The sequence below is a fragment of the Garra rufa genome, chromosome 2, assembly GCF_049309525.1.
Source record: "Garra rufa chromosome 2, GarRuf1.0, whole genome shotgun sequence".
Classification (NCBI taxonomy): Eukaryota; Metazoa; Chordata; class Actinopteri; order Cypriniformes; family Cyprinidae; genus Garra; species Garra rufa.
Genome location: NC_133362.1, coordinates 48,744,192 through 48,763,927, shown reverse-complemented (window position 1 = coordinate 48,763,927; position 19,736 = coordinate 48,744,192). Strand labels below are relative to the sequence as shown.

The following is a 19,736-nucleotide window of genomic DNA, read 5'->3' as shown; positions in this document are numbered from 1 at the left end:
CACTTGGACTGCCCATTGGTCTGAGGGTGAAAACCTGAAGGCAGATTTGTAGACTCTGTCTACAGATCTCTTTCCAAATCAGGGAGACAAATTGTTGTCCTCTGTCAGTGACCACACCCACTGGAAGACCATGTATCTGGAAGACATGGTCCACCACCACCTGTGCCGTCTCCTTGGCAGAAGGGAGTTTGGGCAAGGTAAAATAAAATGGGCCGCTTTGGAGAAGTGATACACCACCGTCAGAATCATGGTGTTGCCTCTCGATGGGGGAAGGCCTGAGAAGAAATCAAGGGCCAGGTGTGACCAAGAGAGAGAGAATGAGCAAAGGCTGCAACAGACCAACAGGGGACTCGTTAGAAGTGTTATTTTGAGCACACACCAAGCAAGCCAACACAAACTCCTGGATGAAATGTTACCCTGGATTCGTGACCCCACCAGAAGACATCAGGACGCAGTGTAGCTGGCACAAATAACCGACCCTTCGGATACCCCCTCCCGCATATCCTTCCTCACCCACTGTTCAACATCTCAAGAGAGGGATCCCAGCACCACCCCCTTGGGGACATTGGTGTCTGGAGCCACATCCCTCCCAGGACTCTCGAACAGATGAGAAAGGGCATCAGATTTAGTGTTCTTGGAGCCTGGCTGATACGAAAGGGAGAAGTTAAACCGCCCAAAGAAGAGTGTCCAGCAGGCCTGGCAAACATTCAACCTCTTGGCCAAATGGATATATTCCAAGTTCTTGTGATCCATCAAGAAGGGCTGCAGTGTTCTTTTGAACCAATGGTGCCACTCCCCCAGAGCCAGCCTGACTGCCAGCAGCTCCCTGTTACCTATGTTATAATTTTGTTTAGCAGGGCTCAGGCAGTAAGAGAAAAAGGCACAGGGGTGCATCTTCCCATCTCTGGGGGACCATTGGGACAGAACCACACATACCCCGACCTCTGAGGCATCTACCTCAACAATGAATTGCCATTAAGGATCTGGGCCCATATTCACAAAACATCTTAAGGCTAAAAGTAGCTCATAACTTGCCGATTTAGGAGAAAATCTTAAAAATAATGGGCGTGTCAGTCCTAAATTTAGGACTCCTAAATTTTTGCTCTAAGAGTATTTCACAAAGCATTTTAGCACTAAAACTAGCTAACTAGCTCCTAAATCTGTGCAACGTAAAGACTGATTTATACGCGTCCGCAAGTTCGCTTGGGTTTGTGAAATCACCCATTTCGCGTGGCGGTGTGCATGGCTTCTCAAATGAAGTGTTCGCGTGTCACCTCATTGCTCACGAAAATTTTTAAAACTGTTTTGGCTGAGCAGGTACGCCTGTACAAACATCTATAATCCATCAATGCGTGACCATAGAAATAGTCAGATGGCAAAAAAACTCATCGTGAACAGTATTGGAAAGGACGAAAACTTTTGCCAAAAAGTTTGTGAAACATTTTAACACTGTTGTGTTGGTTTTACTGTTGAAGACTGCTGTAATAAAAATATTTCTCATAATTGCTTGTTGGTGTTTCACATTACTTATTTTCATAGGTGTAATTCACGGGAGGGATGGGTGGGACACTTGTAAAGCTCAATATTGTCCCACCACTTTTTGAACATCTCGCGGCACAGACGTACCTAATGCTGATGCAACATTCCTTTCTGTTAAATAAGCTGCTGACGCTGGAATCTGTATTTTTTCTGAAATCATGCTTAATGTTCCTTGCAATGTTAATTAGCGACGGAACTTTGTCAATGCGGCTCGTGCTCAGTGTTCACACGCGAGTGCTTCAATCCCTCGCTTATGGCTCATTATGGTTAAAAATCAAAACAAAATACACACAAATGTGTCTCTGATATAGGATCACTGATGAACATATTTAATTTTATTAAGGGATGAAAAAAGTCACGTGATGGCGGATTAGAACCAAAATCCTCTGACTCATTAAAAGAACATTTTACCACTAGACTATTGGATTTTACTAATAACTCTCTTAAAACCTATTCACAAAGCTGCTGAGACAAACTTTTACTAAGGAATAGAGAGAAGTCTTAAGCTAAAAGTAAGGGGTTGACCTCGTTACTATGGATAATGTCGACATGCTTATTAACTATGCACACAATGATTGGCTGATAGGGGAGGGGCCTCTGTCAGACATTTATTCATAGAAATATTGTAACGTGCACTATCATATTATGAAATATATAATATTGAAATAAAATAAAATTGTTGCCATATTAAAATAAAGATTTTAAAATGCAGGCTAAGTGTCACTAATTAAACGTGTATCTTCAGCCTCATGTGCGCTCCTCCTATACAGTTAGCGGCTATGCATATAAACAGCCTTTTAATTAACAGTAGAATAATCATAGGTGATAGTAAGGCATGTAAACGTGAAAGAAACGTGAAAGAAAACCAAACTGGACGCAAGAACAACTCTTACTTCTTGCCCAACTTGAAAACAAGGATAATCAAGGGAAAATTTGGAGTTGAGATAACCTCAAAAACTAAAAAAAAGATGTGTGGGAAAATATATGTGTGCAAATAAATGCAGCTTTCCCACTTTTGTCCAGAAGCAAAGATGACTGTGAAAAGTCAGGCAAATTAAGGCATTTATTTTTACATTTACAGAATTTAAGTGACAAACAACTGCTACAGTTAAACGGACAGTACTTTCAAGTTGCCGATAATGTTTTCATGTGACCTTGTTATGCTATTGCAGATTGAAATCCTTAGCTTCATTAAAATATTTATTGCATTAATTCGAGGATTGTCAAAACCTTGATCTGTGGCGTTATTCGGTTGTTTCTATTTGTTGCTGTTCTGCAAAAGTCATAATACCTTCGCGATTAAGACCACACCTTCTGAAAAGCTCATTATCATCCAATGCTTCAAATGTTTCTGTTCCGAGGCAGACAGCCGGCAACAGCCATTTTAGGATAGTTTTAGGACTTGATCTTAGTGACTTAGCACTACTCCTAACATTTCACAGATTTAGGAGCTAGTTTTAGTCTCAAAACGCTTTGTGAAATACTCTTAGAGCAAAAATTAGGAGTCCTAAATTTAGGATTGTTTTAAGCATTATTTTTAAGATTTTCTCCTAAATCGCTAAGTTATGAGAAGGCTACTTTTATCCTTAAGATCTTTTAGAAACAGGGGCCCAGAATTTGGGGATGTGCGCGGATGTGCGCACCGATAGCCTAGCTTTTAGTGCGTCAATATATAGCGTAACTCCGCTCAAAGCGCCCTGAGTTTGATTCCTATTTCGAAATGTTTTGCTGTTCCCGTCCCTTCTCTTCACCCAATTATTTCGTGTTAGTTCTCCGCTATACTGTGTCATTAAAAGCATAAAAAGCTCTTTTAAAAAGTCTGTTTATGTAACAGAGACCAGCTAGTAGGTGTTGTGCAGGTAAACCTCACTCACGATCTCAAGAGACGCACTAGCAACAGACACTACAGGTTGCAGCCATTAGCCTCCTTATTAGTGCGTCCGCCTCCCGTGCTCGAGACCCGCTCGGAGCGGGTGTGGTAGGACCTGGGTGAGAAGGGTTACATTTACATTCATATCAGCTAATTATTTATTGTAAAAGGCTGTCAATCATTTGAACACTTCTTTAGTAAGTGACACTTGCCCTGTATTTTAAATTCTTTATTTGAATGTGGCAACATTTTTACTAACTTTTTAAAACTTTATTTGAATATGGCAATATTTACAACAATATTTCTGTGAATAAATGTCTGACAGAGATCCCTCCTCTATCAGCCAATTGCTGTATGCATGGTTAGTGAGCATGCTGACATTATCCATAGTAACGAGGTCAACCCCGCCCTTACTCTTAGCTTAAGACTTCTCTCTACTGCTTAGTAAAAGTTTGTCTCAGCATCTTTGTTAATAGTTTTAAGAGAACTCTTAGCTAAAAACTTTTACTGCTATTTAAGAGAACTCTTAGTGCTAAGATAAAATGTTTTGTGAATACGGGCCCTGGAAGACAAAAAACAGGAGCAGAGATGAAACGGAACATCAAAGGCCTCCTGAGTCTGAGAGTTCAAGCTGAACGATACTTTAAGTGAGTGCCGTTACGGGTGCAGCAACCAGGCTAAAGTTTCAGATGAATTGCCTATAAAAATTGGCGAACCCAAAGAACCACTGTAGCGCCTTCTGAGAGTCAGGGGTTGGCTACTCGGCTATGGCCCTTTGATCCCCTCTGCTGAAATGATATGTCCCAAGAACAAAATTGACTTGAAATGGAACACACACTTCTCCACCTTGACAAAAAGCTGATTCTCCAGCAGTCGTGTAGCACCTGACAAATGTGTTGAGTGTGTACCTGCAAGGAGGAAAAGAAGATGAGAATACCATTGAGGTACATAAAGACAAATCTGTTTACCATGTCTCTTAACACATCATAGGGGTATTGAAGGCTGTCTTCCACTCATCCCCCTCATGAATATGGACCAAATGGTAGGCATTACGGATGCCTAATTTAGTAAAGACCTTGGCTCCCTGTAACAATTCAAAAGCAGATGACATCAGAGACATAGGATACCAGTTTCCTATGGTGATGTCATTTAGACCCTGATAATCAATGCAAGGCCGAAGGGAGCCATCCTTCTTCTTTACGAAGAAGAACCCAGCACCAGCAGGTGAGGAGGAGGGGAGAGATGAGGCCAGCATTTAAGGATTCTTTAATATACTTGTCCATGGACCAGACAGGGAGTACAGATGCCCTTTAGGCAGAGAAGTGCCTGGGAGGAGATTGATGGCACAGTCATATGGCCGGTGAGGAGGTAAGGATGTGGCCCGGGAGTTACTGAAGACCCGGCAAAGATTTTGGTACTCAGCCGGCACTCTGGAGAGATCAGCTGTCTCTACCTGAAACACAGAAGACAAAGAGCCAGGAGACAAGGCAGCACCTAAACACGAAATGAAATAAAACAGGACTCACTCCAAGATAACAAAGTTCCCAGACCAGTTCACATGAAGGTTGTGCTGCACTAACCACAGGTGCCTCAGGACAACAGGAGCACCCGGAAAATAAAGGAGGTACAGCTCAATTACCTCACGGTGATTGCCAGAGACCACTAAACTTACTGAAGGAGTGGAGTGGGTGATGGAGCAGAGGAGAAGGCCATTGAGGGAACGGACAGAGATGGGAGAGGAATGGCAGAATGCCCCACTGAAAATGTCCAAGAAATTGCCCTCAGCTCCTGAATCAACAAGAGCAGAAAAGGAGTTAATGATGTCCTTGTACTAAACGGAGACAGGGAGCAGGGAACAAGACTTTTGGGAGTCGAGACATGGAGAGGCGCCCATCAGGATTCCCCAGCTTACTGATGGGCCCTGGCTTTTAAAGGACACCGGATGGCTCTGTGTCTAGGCTTCCCGCAATACAGGCAGAGATCTCGAGCCAGTCAATCCTACTTCTCCTTGGCTGTGAGACGAAGGCGTCCCACCTGCATGGGCTCAGGGTCAGCTACAGAAGAGAGGAGGTAAGAGCAGAAGGGTGAGCTCCCCCATGTCCAATGTCCAGGGGGATAGAGCAGTCCACCGCTAATGGCGACGCTGAAGATGCCCCTCTACACGGAGTGCCAGTTACACAAGGGAGTCAAAATCTCGGGCCAACTCGTGAGTGACTTTTTTCTTGGATCTCATCATCCACCAGTGTTCTAAACCGGATAGAATAGTCCGCCAGCTGGGAGGCTGCCTGAGCAGATCGGTCAAACTCAAAGTTTAATCATTTCGGCTCGGAAATCCTCAAATGTGGCACAGCAGTTGCCCAATCACGGGCCCTCCCTTTCAGGATGGTGAGTGCTCGAGTGCAAAGACCAAGGAGCACTGGGACAGGAAGGCCTGGCACGAATTAGAATCTCCGTTGCATTGCAGAGGACTGTTGGGCGTGGGGTTCTGGCTCAGCCTGAGGTGGAGAATGGGCTAGAGAGGCAGCAGATCGGCTGTCCAGGGCCTCCTGCTGAAGTTCTTGTACCCGGACATTGAGTTTGGCTACCTGGGCAGTTAGTAGATCAACTTTCCTTGAGGTGGCTGTTAACTGGGGGGAATGCTGGCCAAAGAGAATGCCCTGTTGTGTCACAGCCGTCCTGACTTGGTTTGCTCCTGCTGAATCCATTTCTGGTCTGACTATTCTGTCAAGGAAAAACATGGATTCAATTGCAGGTTCAACTCAAATATTAAAATCTCAAAAAAAAAAAAAAAAAACACAGCTGGGGCAGAAGGCTGGGAGCCATAATCCAGGGCAGAGAATGAAGACAGGAGGAAGGGGACAGTCCAAACGAGCCTCCAGACACTTCACAAGACAGAGAGGGCAAGGCATGGAGAGAACAGCGCACAGAGTCCCAGCATCAGTGTTGATGCAACGTCAGAGTGGGGAGAAAACAACGCACAGAGGCCCAGTGTGAGTTCTAACATAACGTCAGAGCAGAGAGAGAGGCAGGAGCAGAGAAGTCAAACAGCAGAAACTAAACTGTACTTGTAGCATAGGAAAACATGGCAGGACATAACACGACAAAACCGAAAGTAGGTCACAAGCGAAGCAAAGCGTATTCACACCACAACGTTCAGACACAAGACTACACATGAGGGGAACATAAATAGAGGGAGAAATGAGGGACTAATTAGTCACAGGTGTGATGGCAGGTAAAGTAGTTAATAAGATAACGATGGGGAGGGGAGTACATGGCAAACTGTCAAAACAAAACCCACATGCTCCTGACAACGAACACATACACAGACAAGACAAGAACAAAACAACCTGTTGATTAGACCAAAGTCATGACAATATGTGGTTTGAATAAGATTTGAAAATAATAATAATAATAATAATAATAATAATTTATATATATATTTTTATGTGGATAATATCTGTATATGCAAAAAACTCTGAACACCACTCGTTTAGCTTCATGCCATATTGCGTCATATTTCATAATGCTGCTGCAGATGACAAACCTAATTCTGCCCCTGTTGGACTCAAATACTGATGGATGTTTTGTGAATGAAGTGGTAATTTAAGCCTTGCCTCACTACTGCTTCACTCCCGATTGACTGTGAGATTTCTGTGGACACTGTTCGCCCCAATGGATGGGTCCTGTAGGCCTGGGGAGGGGAAGTGTTTTAATTCAATCATGTGTGTGTGTATGAGTGATCTGGCTGAGTGTGAGACAGGTAAATGGTGTGGGAGGAGAGTCAGGGGTAGTAAACATGGTAAAACACCTTATTTATGTGTGCTGTGTAAATTTGTGTGCTGTTTCCAATATGGAGCACTATTGATGTATTGAATCTGAAAACTCACTGTTAGATGAATTGATGAGGTTGTTGTGTGTTGTCCTGTATTCTTTTCCCTGCCCCCATAATTACACCTGTGTCTGTATTAGGAGTTTCATTCTTTCTAATTGAAAAAAACGAGAGTTTCTCTTTGGTAAAAACGATTGAATGCTGTGATGTATTTTGATGAATGTAGTGCATGCACTTTACTGAGGTTTATTACAATATCACATATTCTTATCACATATTCATTGACTCCAGCATGACCTTGGCTACTCTTGCCTACTGTGAGTGCTGGGTAGTAACTGATTACATGTAATTTGGATTATGTAAGTAGTACATTCAGGATAATGTTTTGATTTTTCATGTGCCTGTTGCTGTGTTTAGTCGGTCATTCTAAATGGATCTGTGTCCTGTTATGAGTTAGCAGTCAACTTGACTTGTCTACTGTACACATAGGGGTGCGCGTAGCACAGCCTGACGCGGGGTTAAATGTAACACAGAACTTTTAAGTAGTTGCACATGGTTGAGCGAGTTATGCTTCCGGTCTTTTTCTGTCATTGGCAGAAGATGGTCACTCGTGATTTTGTGGAATGTTTGGATGAGATTTCGTGAAGATACTGGACAAAGTGTTTTTTAATCTTATGTTTTTTTTGGTTCCTGTGTTGGGTGTATAAGTCTCCAAATCCAACCTCATATTGCCGTAATCACTGTCTTGTTGGCTAAAACGTAGTACCGTTTCGAAACGTGTCAGCAACTCCAAGAAACTCCTAGCTAGGCTTGAAAACATTTTTACACAGCGAGGTTAGTTGTAGCACAGTGTTACAACTAAGCCACCAAGTGCACAGTGTTCATGAAATGAAAAAAGCAAGCGGCCAGGTGCACAGTGATTATGAAATTAAAAGAGTAATAAAACTAAAAACTAATTTTTGCAGTTTTTTTTTTTACAGAATGAGACATCCAAGGTGGAAAAAAGATAGAGGAGTGAGTTAGGGACCTTCTGTGTATTGCTGCCAGGGATGTGGATAGTGGCAGGTCTATTAGAGGATTGGCAAAGTCATATGGTATTTGCCATGTTACTCATCGTCATTTTGTCACGCAGAAGAGAAAGCTACAGGAGGCTGGAAGACATATTTCCTTAAGCCTAACTCCACATTGTCCATCAGGAAGCCACAAGCAACCAGTCTGGCCAGGGCCTCAAGCTTCAACAAGAACAATGTGGGCTTTTTTTTTTTTTTTTTTTTTTAACTTGAGCACTGTATATGTAAAGCATGGTTTTGCTGCCTATAATGTCTGGAACAAGGACGAAACCGGCGTTACGACTGTGCAAGCTCCAGAAAAGATTATCGCTCCCAAAGGGTTGCGGCAGATTGGGGCCATGACATCTGGTGAGAGGGGTAGACTAGTTACTGTTGCTGTTGCGGTCAGTGCACAGGGGAATTATATTCCCCCTTTCTTTATCTTTCCTCGAAAGAAATTTCGTGCACACTTTATCCGTGATGGACCCACTGGATGTATTGGTGCAGCAAATGGTTCAGGATGGATGCAGGAGTTTTTAGTTTTCCTACGCCATTTTACCAACCACACTAAACCATCACAAGAGTCCAAGGTCCTCCTTTTGTTGGATGACCATGCTTTCCACATGTCGTTGTCAGCACTGAATTATTGCAAAGAGCGTGGTATTGTGCTGTTGACCCTCCCACCTCACTGCAGTCACAAGCTCCAGCCATTGGACAGAAGTGTGTTCGGGCCTTTCAAGAGTAAATTTAACACACACTTTGACCACTGGATGAAGACTCACCCAGGTATCAATGCGACTATCTATGACCTACCTGGCATTGTTGGCAAAGCCTTGCCACAGGCAGCAACCCCTGAAAATATCATGTCAGGGTTTTGATGCACGGGCATCTGGCCCTACAACTGTGAAATCTTTAGTGAAGAGGACTTTGCTCCGTCCTTTATAACTGACAGGCCAGAACCAACCACTGCCTGAGTGTCCATTCCTGCCCTCTCCGTGCCCACCACAGCCACCACAGCTACTGTGCTGACTCCTGGCCCCTCTGTGCCTGCCCCCAATACTGAGCTGACTCTGGTCCCTCTGTGCCCTTTCCTGTGTTCAGCCCTCCTAAGGTCAGGCCCTTCCCAAAGGCTGGACAAAGAAAGTGCATTGCCAAGTCAAGGAAGAAGACAAGCACCGTTCTCACAGACACTCCTGTGAAACAAGAAATAGAAAAAGAGGAAGGGAAGAGAAAGAAGTCCAAAAGAAATCTCTTCATTTCTAAAGAAAATAAAAATGAAACGAGTCTCCTCTGAAGACTGCCTTGTGTGTGGTGAAGCATTTTCATCCTCTCTCCCAGGGGAGAAATGGGTGAAGTCTGCATTCTGTGAGAGCTGGACACATGAATTGTGCACTGAAGGTTATAAACATTATATTTGTCATAACTGTGATGAACAGTAAATATTAAATTGTAAAGTATTATTTGTGCTTTGCACTTCTCCATGCAATTTATGTTGATTTTCATGCAATTTATGTTGATTTTAATGCAATAAAACAATTGAAATTAAATTTTAAGTTTGTTTTGACTGGCTTATATAATGAATATTGCATGTAGCTGCACCACAAAAATGTAAATCTATTAGTCAAGTCACCTTTATTTATATAGCGCTTTATAATATAGATTGTGTCAAAGCAGCTTTACAGCATTAAACAGGAAAATAGATAAGAGGACAATAGTAAACACTTGCATGTTTCAGTTAAAGCCATTAATCAAAATGATAACTGAAATTAAAATAGTAGGACAAATAATTAAGAATTATTATTATTTTTTTTTTGTCAAAACTATGCAGCCCTTGTGTATCTATCCATATGTATCGATCTATAATAGAAGGATGATTAGATCACAGATAGATTAATGGATGGAGAGATGTGTGGATATCTCTACAATAGACACATGCACAAGCAATATCAACCGTTAGTATAGATGGAATAGTATTGAATTATTTGTGTTCAAATAAATTTTTCTAGGAAGTGTTACAACTAACCCTCTGTTACAATTTACCCCGCCTATGGGGTAAGTTGAAACATTTGCACTTCCGTCACTTTCGGTGTAATTGTATGAGAATGGTAGGTCCTAGAAACAAACTTTAAGTGTTAGTTTGTAGCAGAGATGTGCATGTTGTTTGTGTAAAACGACGATTAATCTAGCTTGAAAATGTTTTGGATAATTAAGTCAAAATCAAAAAGGTTGTGCCCCGCTCTCCCCTACTAAAAACTACTGAAATCTGGAAGGTTTTTTTTTCAGTATATATATGGGGGCGGGGAAAAGAAAAGAATCAATTAATCTAACAGTGAGTTTTCAGATTCAATACATCAATAGTGCTCCATATTGGAACAGCACATAAATCTACACAGCACACATAAATAAGGTGTTTTACCATGTTTACTACCCCCGACTCTCCTCCCACACCAATCACCTGTCCTACAAATGTCCAGTCAAATCACTCACACACACACACACACACACACACACACACACACACACACACACACAAATGAATTAAAACACTTCCCCTCCCCAGGCCTACAGGACCCGTACATTGGGGTGAAGAGTGTCCACAGAAATCTCACAGTCAATCGGGAGTGAAGCAGTAGTGAGGCAGGGCTTAAATTAGTTTGTACTTACATACTTATTATGAAGTGTTACAATTATTTATTTTAATTTGACATTTTTATGATTTTTATTAATTATTAGCTTTTTTATTGAACTCATGAACCCCCTGCAGTTTTTTTCATGAGCCTCAATTTGGGAAACTTTAATGTAATGCTTAATGCATTTCATGCTGTTAATAACAACAAACAAAATATATATACATTGGGGCAAATAAGTATTTGATACACTGCTGGTTTTTCAAGTTTTCCCACCTACAAAGAATGGAGAGATCTGTCATTTTCATTGTAGGTACACATCAACTGTGAGAGACAGAATCAAAAAAATAAATAAATAAAAAAATCCAGAAAATCACATTGTATGATTTTTAAATAATTAATTTCCATTTTATTGCATGAAATAAGTATTTGATACAATAGAAGAACAGAACTTAATATTTGGTACAGAAACCTTTGTTTACAATTACAGAGGTCAGACGTTTCCTGTAGTTCTTCACCAGGTTTGCACACACTGCAGCAGGGATTTTGGCCCACTCCTCCATACAGGTCTACTCCAGATCTTTCAGGTTTTGGGGCTGTTGCTGGGCAACACAGAGTTTCAGCTCCCTCCATAGATTTTCTATTGGATTCAGGTCTGGAGACTGGCTAGGCCACTCCAGGACTTTGCTTCTTACAGAGCCACTCCTTAGTTGCCCTGGCTGTGTGCTTTGGGTCATTGTCATACTGGAAGACCCAGCCACAACCCATCTTCAATGCTCTTACTGAGGGAAGGAGTTTGTTGCCCAAAATCTCACGATACATGGCCCCATCCATCCTCCCCTCAATACAGTGCAGTCGTCCTGTCCCCTTTGCAGAAAAGCACCCCCAAAGCATGATGTTTCCACCCTCATGCTTCACGGTTGGGATGGTGTTCTTGAGATTGTACTCATCCTTCTTCCTCCAAAGACGAGTGGAGTTTATATCAAAAAGTTCTATTTTGGTCTCATCTGACCACATGACCTTCTCCCATGCCTCCTCTGGATCATCCAGATTGTCTTTGGCAAACTTCAGATGGGCCTGGACATGTGCTGGCTTGAGCAGGAGGACCTTGCGTGTGCTGCAGGATTTTAATCCATGACGGCGTAGTGTGTTACTAATGGTAACCGTTGAGACTGTGGTCCCAGCTCTCTTCAGGTAATTGATCAGGTCCTCCCGTGTAGTTCTAGGCTGATCCCTCACCTTTCTCATAATCATTGATACTCCACGAGGCGAGATCTTGCATGGAGCCCCAGTCCGAGGGAAATTGACAGTAATCTTGAATTTCTTCCATTTTCTAATAATTGCGCCAACAGTTGTTGCCTTCTCACTAAGCTGCTTGCCTATTGTCCTGTAGCCCATCCCAGCCTTATACAGGTCTACAATTTTTTTTGTCCCTAGTGTCCCCAGATCTTTGGTCTTTCCCCATATTGGAGTGGTTGGTGTCTTTTATACAGGTAACAATAACTAACTAATAACTAATAACTATATTTATTGTGTGAATGTGTATATGTATGTGAGCATTGTTTTTTAGAGGATGCACAAGCAAATTTCGTTGTATGGTACTACTGCACAATGACAATAAAATCTACTACTACTACTACTACTACTACTACTACTACTACTAATACATGTAATGAGTGGAGGATAAGAGAGCTTGTTAAAGAAAAACTAACAGGTCTATGAGAGCCAAAATTCTTGCTGGTTGGGAGGTGATCAAATACTTATTTCATGCAATAAAATGGAAAATAATTATTTAAAAACCATACAATGTGATTTTCTGGATTTTTTTAGATTCTCTCTCTCACAGTTGAGATGAACCTATGATGAAATGTATTTTTATATTTTACTGTGGTATACAAGATTTAAATGAATGTGATAAATGCGTTAGGTCATCTAAAAGTAAGCACTTTTTTTGCTAGGCTATATATTACAGAAGTTTGCAGTTTCGGACATCTGTATCTGTATTTGTGAATGAATTGTTTGATTCAACGATTCAGTCATAAAGACAGACAACTACTGGCATACTGAATAATAGTGCAAGAACCTCAGAAATCTTTTTACATATAAATCTTCTGTAATGTTTGATAAATGCACACTCACCACCTCCACTGAGCAGCTGACTGACTCTATGCATAGTGTTTTCAGAGACCACAGGAAGTTCAGTGTCAGTTGCTCAGTCTGCTCCCAACAGCTTATTAACAGGCGTACTTTGATGCTTTTTTTCAGAATCAGGGCTTCTCTGAGCATGTTGTCAATGCGTGACCAGTACCTGTTAAAGTACATAGAGTAAACATCAGTAATGCACTATACTGCTACTACTATGAAAACTGTTATAAATCAAGTAGTAGGATAGAGACTAGTAATTGGTTTGGGACTGTATGTCTTTGAGATGTCATCAGGCAATTAATTAGAGTAGAGACATGACAAGACATTTACTGTCCACTTAAATGGATTTAAAAATAATTGCATCCCAAGTTCCCTTGAGTTACTTTCATATTAGTGCATATTGGCACATATTTAGCGTATTGGTTAATGCTGTAGCTCCCCCATCAGGTGCAAATATCCGAGCCGTGCATTCTGACAGCTTTTTTTTTTAAACATGATTTAAGTATGTTTTAAGATCTAAGTATAATAGGGAACATTAATGGTAAATATTTTGGTCATTTAACAGGACTCACTTGGGTTGGCTGCGGTTGAGCAATGGTAAATAGTTGGTTACAGAGATGTAGATAAATGTCTCAGCTTCTTGAATGACTCTGTTAATGGCCTCGAGGTCTTTCGTCCGTTCTTTGGGGCAGAAAACATCTGGAGAACTCTAGCACAACAAATGATAGAGGAAAAAACAGTTACAACATGTGTACCCAGTGTAGTAAGTTTTATCCGTCCCATGAAATAATATTTGCAGTTTATTTGGATACTGTGAGGTCAGAAAAATCTTTAAAATCCACAATTAATTTATGCCCAACATTGGTCAGTTTCACTGCTGCTGAAGCTTAAGGCTATAAAAGCACCACCAATTATGGACTACATGAGAGCTTACGAGAACACTGCCACTTTTATTCCCTGCACGTCCAGTACATGACCATGAGAGCAGCAATTCATCATTCATCTCTCCTTTGAAATATAACACATCTCACAGTAAGGTATTTGATCAAGTGTGAAGCAGGCAGGCAACAACTGGAACCTTGACTGACTGCTGCCATCATGCTATTCTAGAAGCTGCAGTCTTTTATAAATGACTCTTGTTCATTTTCTGGGAGGACTTCATTGATCGAAAAGGATATTAAAAGCAATGCAACCTTTAATCAATGGAAACATGCTAATTTATAATAGCAAATATCTCTTCTATAAATGGTGCTGAAACTGAACATCATTAATCATGCAAGTCTCTCTTGGTTCTATTTATACTGTAATGTGGGTATAGTAACAAACATATTAAACATCATTAGAGACAAATTAAATGAAGGATCATTTCTGTGCACCAGGACTTTTTTTCTGCGTCTGCTATATTTCAGTTACATAAAACAAAACAAAACATCTCAGTCAACCCACAGAAATGTATGCTTGTCCTTCAGCGTCATTCAGATGCAGTTGAAGGTTCTTGTCTCTGTTATACAGAGCGTTTAGTTTCTTGGACCATATTGATGGCAAAAACTCTTTATACTGCAGTTGCCGGTAGAGGCTGAATATTCTGTGCAGGTCCAACACCAGACAGCTGCAGTCATAAATAATGATGCCCAACTCCTTCATCTGTGAAAATAACACACATCACCTCACTCACCAGACCAATGAAGTATAACTAAACATGATGAAGAACGTTTCATACCACACAACTCTAACATACAGATAATCAAATAATCAAATGCATTAAATGGAATTAATAGAGCAACATGTAGCAGAGTGAATAGAATCAACTTACTAGTTATTACTTTACTTTTAAAAAGAAGCATATTTATACATTTGTATTTAACAATAGAGTTGTTCTTTACCGTAGACAGTGACCTCCAATCCATGCCGGCACTTCCTATGTACATGTGCTTCCTGTCTACCACCCAGAAGGAGGAGTTGAGCTGCCCTTTAGTGAGGGCTTTCATGTTCAGGTAATGCACATCTGCACCTGGATGGTCAATGAACAAACAGTCAACTAATCAATGTTAAATAACCAATAGAAGTGGTTCTCAAATTTTTTAGACCAAGTGCATGTGTTCATTTAATGGTTGGAACTTAGAAGTGATAAAAGTATGTTACTTACACCAAATGTTAGCAGTCCAATTCTTAGCTGCTTTTACTGCTAATTATTGCACTATTTTTTTTAACGTTCTTGTTGTTTGTTATAATTCACCCTAAACATGATGTTGGGACAATATGTACTGTGATTGATTGCCTCCCATGTCAGTCAGAAGACCTCGTCAACTTATCTATTTGTTAACGACACAGTGTATTAACACATAGGGCCACCAGTGTTAAACTAGTCAGCGTGGTACTGTAGCCCAGGCACACATGAATGAATGAATGAGGCATTTATATAGTGCTTCATTGTGTATTGGCATACACCCAAAGCTCTTTACAATCATATGGGGGGATCTCTCCACAACCCGCATCCACATGGATGATGCGATGGCAGCCACAGTACAACGGCGCCAGTGCACTCACCACACACCAGCTACGGGTGGAGAGGAGAGGAGTGATAGAGCCAATTCAGTGAATAGGGATTACTAGGAGGCCATGATTGACAAGGGCCAGAGGAGGGAATTTGGCCAGGACACCGGGGATACACCCCTACTCTTTACGAGAAGTGACATGGGATTTTTAATGACCACAGAGAGTCAGGACCTTGGTTTAACATCTCATCCGAAGGATGGTGCTTTTTACAGTATAATGTCCCTGTCACTATACTGGGGCATTAGGACCCACATAGACCACAGGGTGAGCACCCCTTGTTGGCCTCACTAACACCTCTTCCAACAGCAACCTAGTATTCCCAGGAGGTCTCCCATCCAGGTAGTGACTAGGCTCAGCCTTGCTTAGCTTCAATGGGCAACCGGTCTTGGGTTACAGGGTGACATGGCTGTGGCACATAGACAGTATTACATTCAGGTTCACTTGGCTCTTCAGAACAGCAGCAGTACATATGCCATGATCATAGATCTGCTTGTATGGGGGGTTTAGTTTAGTTTAGTTCTATCTTGTCTCATCCTGATTTCCCAAGAATATTCCCTCTCATACCAGCTGCCTCCTCTGAGCCATAATTAGCTATACCAAGTCACTTCTCCCTTTTCTCACTACTCCTCTCAAGCCTCTAGTAGTCCCAGTTTCCCTGCTTTGTCTCTTATCATCGTTCGCTAGTCTTCTGTTCCTGAGAATCCAGTGGTCCTTTTTTTAGTTTTTAAGAATCCTTCCAAAGTGGACCTAAAAAGAGTGGACCTAAAAAGAGTTTTATTTGTTGCTCTTTTAAAATGTATTGCAGGTTTACTTGGTCACTGATAAGAGCAGGGGTGTCTAATCCTGTTCCTGGAGACCTATCTACCTGCAGACTTCAGGCTTGTCTGTACCCTGGTGAAAAAAACAGCATATGCTGGTTTGGTATGTTTTGGTGCTGGGATGCTGGTCCTTTGCTGGTTTATGCTGGTCCTTGACCAGCATTAACCAGCAAAGGACCAGCATTAATCAGCAAAGGACCAGCATAAACCAGCTAAAACCAGCATCCCAGCACCAAAACATACCTAACCAGCATATGCTGTTTTTTTTCATCAGGGTACTTATCAAGTGCTACTGAAAAGATTATTTAGCTGGTTCAGGTGTGTTTAATCAGGGATGGAGCTGAACTTTAAAGAACAGTAGATCTCCAGGGGCAGTATTGGGCACTTATTGGTTCATTGGGCACTTGTTGGTTCAGTAACCTGTTTTTAAAGTTATCAAATACCTGTGCCTTTGCTTTTTTACACTTGATGGATTGTTAGACAGTGGATTCTAAGAAAATATCATATACTTACCATTTTGAGCAAGTGCCTTGAGCTCTGAGGAATTGGTTAGTCCACTGACAACCCTCAGACTGACTGAGCGAGACCGCAAACTCATCAATTGCTGGAGTAAGATCTGACCCTAAGGATGACAGAAGAAACAGTTAAACTTAAATGTAGTCATGCTGGGATGAATCTAGCTCTCTTTAAAATAAACTCTTACAGACGCAATCAGCAGATTACGTTGGATGTTACCTGTTTGGCCTGGGGAGGTTTTGACTCATACTCGGTAGAGTTCAGTGCCCACCATGGTGACGCAATCTCAACTGATCGATGTGCTTGATCCAAAAGCTCACGGAGACCAGTGGCCAGTGAAACTGTGTCCTTATATGTAATAGACAGATCTTCTGGAATATTCTCCACAAGCACAACACTGTGAACACAAGAGAATTTAATTTTCCATAGGGTTACGTGGGCGTGTGGTATATTATCCGCTTGTTAAGCTGTGACATGTTGACCAGTAATACTGTTTCCAGGTCCAAACCGCAACTCTTTTTTAAGTGAGAATACTCAACAGACATTTATAATCACTATTCATTTATATCACACCTTTAAGCTACGTTTTTAAAAATAACAGTTTACACTACAGTCTCCAATTTTAGTTGTTTGCTTTTGGGATCTGAAGGAGTGTGTGGACCCGGGAAACGGTGATGTGTAATGTCAGACTTAACAATTGATAACTGATAGACTGCCACTATGTGTACAAAAATGCCATAGTGACACCTCTAATATTTTACTTGATTACAAAATTACATATAGTTATGTGTATATGTCATTCTGACAGTGATTCAGCACAAGAAATCTTTATCTGGCTGCAATAGACAGAATCAGATCACAAAGACATGGAATACACAGATCAATAGGAGAAACAAAACACCTGGATGACAATACAGCAGGCCTACAAACACAACAGAGAACAGCATATACTAATGGAAATAATGCAATAATAAATACAATACAAGTGTGAACAATGATTATGAACACACACATACATACATAAATGTATGTATATTATGGAGGCTTGCCCGCATTGCCTTAAGCAAGTGTCCTGGTCACATGGGCTCGTGAAGTGAAGAAATCAGTTGCACCCGTTCCTTATTTGCCATAATCCGGAGGAGAGATCCTAGGTAAGGTGGAGCTCCTGTAAAGTGAACATTTTCTCCTAAATGATGCTAATGTCTCATTTTTTTTTAATCATGTCCAGATTAAAGTCTGATTTGAATCAAACTAAAAACAATGGTTACATGAAACATGTTATCATACATTTTGTTTTTATACATACTATGAAAGTGCTACAGGTTCTCCTCCATAATTAAAACAAAATTACATAAAACTTATCATCATGGCTCTCTGACCTATAAGGTTCAAGAAAGGTCTATTACATATTAATCTTCTTAACTTAAGACAAATTGCAGACAGTAGATGCTAATGCAAACAGAATTCACAGGAGGGTTGTGGTAGTCTAGTGGTTAAGATGTTGGCTGTTAAAGGTCCCGGGTTCAATTCAGGAAATGAGATTTACTGAGGTCCCAGTTGTGCATTACCATCATCACTCGAACTCCAACACTTAAAGCACCGTTAGTGGCTCCAGAGGGATTTTACTTCTCTCTTGTACTGAAATTGGCCTCGGATGAGAAGTGCCTGCTAATGTTTTTTTCTACTGCTAAAGCATGTAGATTTGATCACAGTTCCTCTCCTGTTACAGCGCCTGTATATTGAGTCTATGTAATGGGATATCTTAAAAGGACACATTACCCGCACCCTGTCCCAACACTAAATAGCTCTAAATCAATACTCTCTCTAAATCATATCTTTACAAACCCCTATAATTAAGACCATACAAATTAACCATTTAAAAAACTAAATAAATAAATAAAACAGACAAAATATTGTGTGCAAGCTCACCTTTCTTATGGGATTTTAACTGGGAATCAGTGATAAATCATCTCCCTTGTGGCTATGTGTGTTTAGAGTTTAAAAACAAAACAGTATTACGGAATAATGTCAGTCTTTTAACAATGTATTCAGAAAAAAAAAATGTATGTTAAAAAATGTATCACCAAAAATATGGCAGTCTGATAGCCTGATCCCTAATATGTTGTAATTAAAGGGATCATCGGATGCCCATATTCCACAAGTTCATATGATTCTTTAGGGTCTACAATATACTTTAGTTAAAAATTCTCAACAGTAGTGTAAAAAAAACACCCTTTTACCTTGTCAAAATCAGCTCTGCAAAAACTCAACTTATTTTATTGCATGGTCCCTTTAAGTGCAAATGAGCTCTGCTCGCCCCGCCCCTCTCTGTGAGCCGTAATGTTTACTTTAGCCGTATTTAGCCACATTTAGCTGTGTTACTCCGCCTTTAGCTGTGTTACGCCGCATTTAGCAGTGAAACTTGCCAACAAGCACATTATTAAGAAAGGCCATAAGCAAAGATGCATAAAAAACCCTTATACTCACTTCGGCTGTGGGTGAAGCTGCATCAGGAATGATTCACACGAACATAGATGTCGGCTCAGATGTCGGGAGTAAATGACGACTGCTATGTTCATTATTACATCCAACAACAGAACACCTCAATCGCTCAATTAGAGTCTTCCTCTGCACCTGAGTCACACAATGGCGATTGGAGTCGGACTGTTTCAGCTCGGTGAGGGCGGGGCTAATGTAAGACGCTCATGTCAATCAACTATAGTAGGAAGCTGTGAATGACCTTATTGTAAAAAGGGGATACTACTTTTAAAGATATTAAAAAAAAAT

At 41.0% G+C, this 19,736-nt stretch overlaps 2 protein-coding genes across 2 annotated transcripts in view; both read right to left on the bottom strand.

Moving 5' to 3' along the window:
* Positions 1 to 19,736, bottom strand: part of LOC141326518 (inactive phospholipase D5-like) — a 65,877-nt gene that overhangs the window by 3,156 nt on the left and 42,985 nt on the right. Inside the window, exons 3-8 of the mRNA XM_073835260.1 lie at positions 17,169 to 17,346; positions 16,947 to 17,055; positions 14,943 to 15,070; positions 14,506 to 14,703; positions 13,632 to 13,768; positions 13,054 to 13,222 (exon numbers count right to left, since the gene is read on the bottom strand). Of these exons, the coding sequence (XP_073691361.1) occupies positions 13,054 to 13,222; positions 13,632 to 13,768; positions 14,506 to 14,703; positions 14,943 to 15,070; positions 16,947 to 17,055; positions 17,169 to 17,346 (919 nt within the window). The remainder of the gene's footprint in view (positions 1 to 13,053; positions 13,223 to 13,631; positions 13,769 to 14,505; positions 14,704 to 14,942; positions 15,071 to 16,946; positions 17,056 to 17,168; positions 17,347 to 19,736) is intronic.
* On the bottom strand, positions 9,183 to 12,976 carry LOC141325758 (uncharacterized). The gene is made up of 3 exons (XM_073834496.1): positions 12,971 to 12,976; positions 11,798 to 12,396; positions 9,183 to 9,417 (listed from the first exon to the last, which is right to left on the bottom strand). Exons 1-3 carry the CDS (start codon positions 12,974 to 12,976, stop codon positions 9,183 to 9,185), a joined length of 840 nt encoding a protein of 279 aa, XP_073690597.1.

Excerpts from the sequence above, each read along its gene's own strand:
- LOC141325758 (XM_073834496.1), bottom strand. Across the intron at positions 9,418-11,797 it reads GGAAACATCATGCTTTGGGG|CCTTTGGGAAGGGCCTGACC; the intron begins GTGCTTTTCTGC and ends TTCTTTGTCCAG.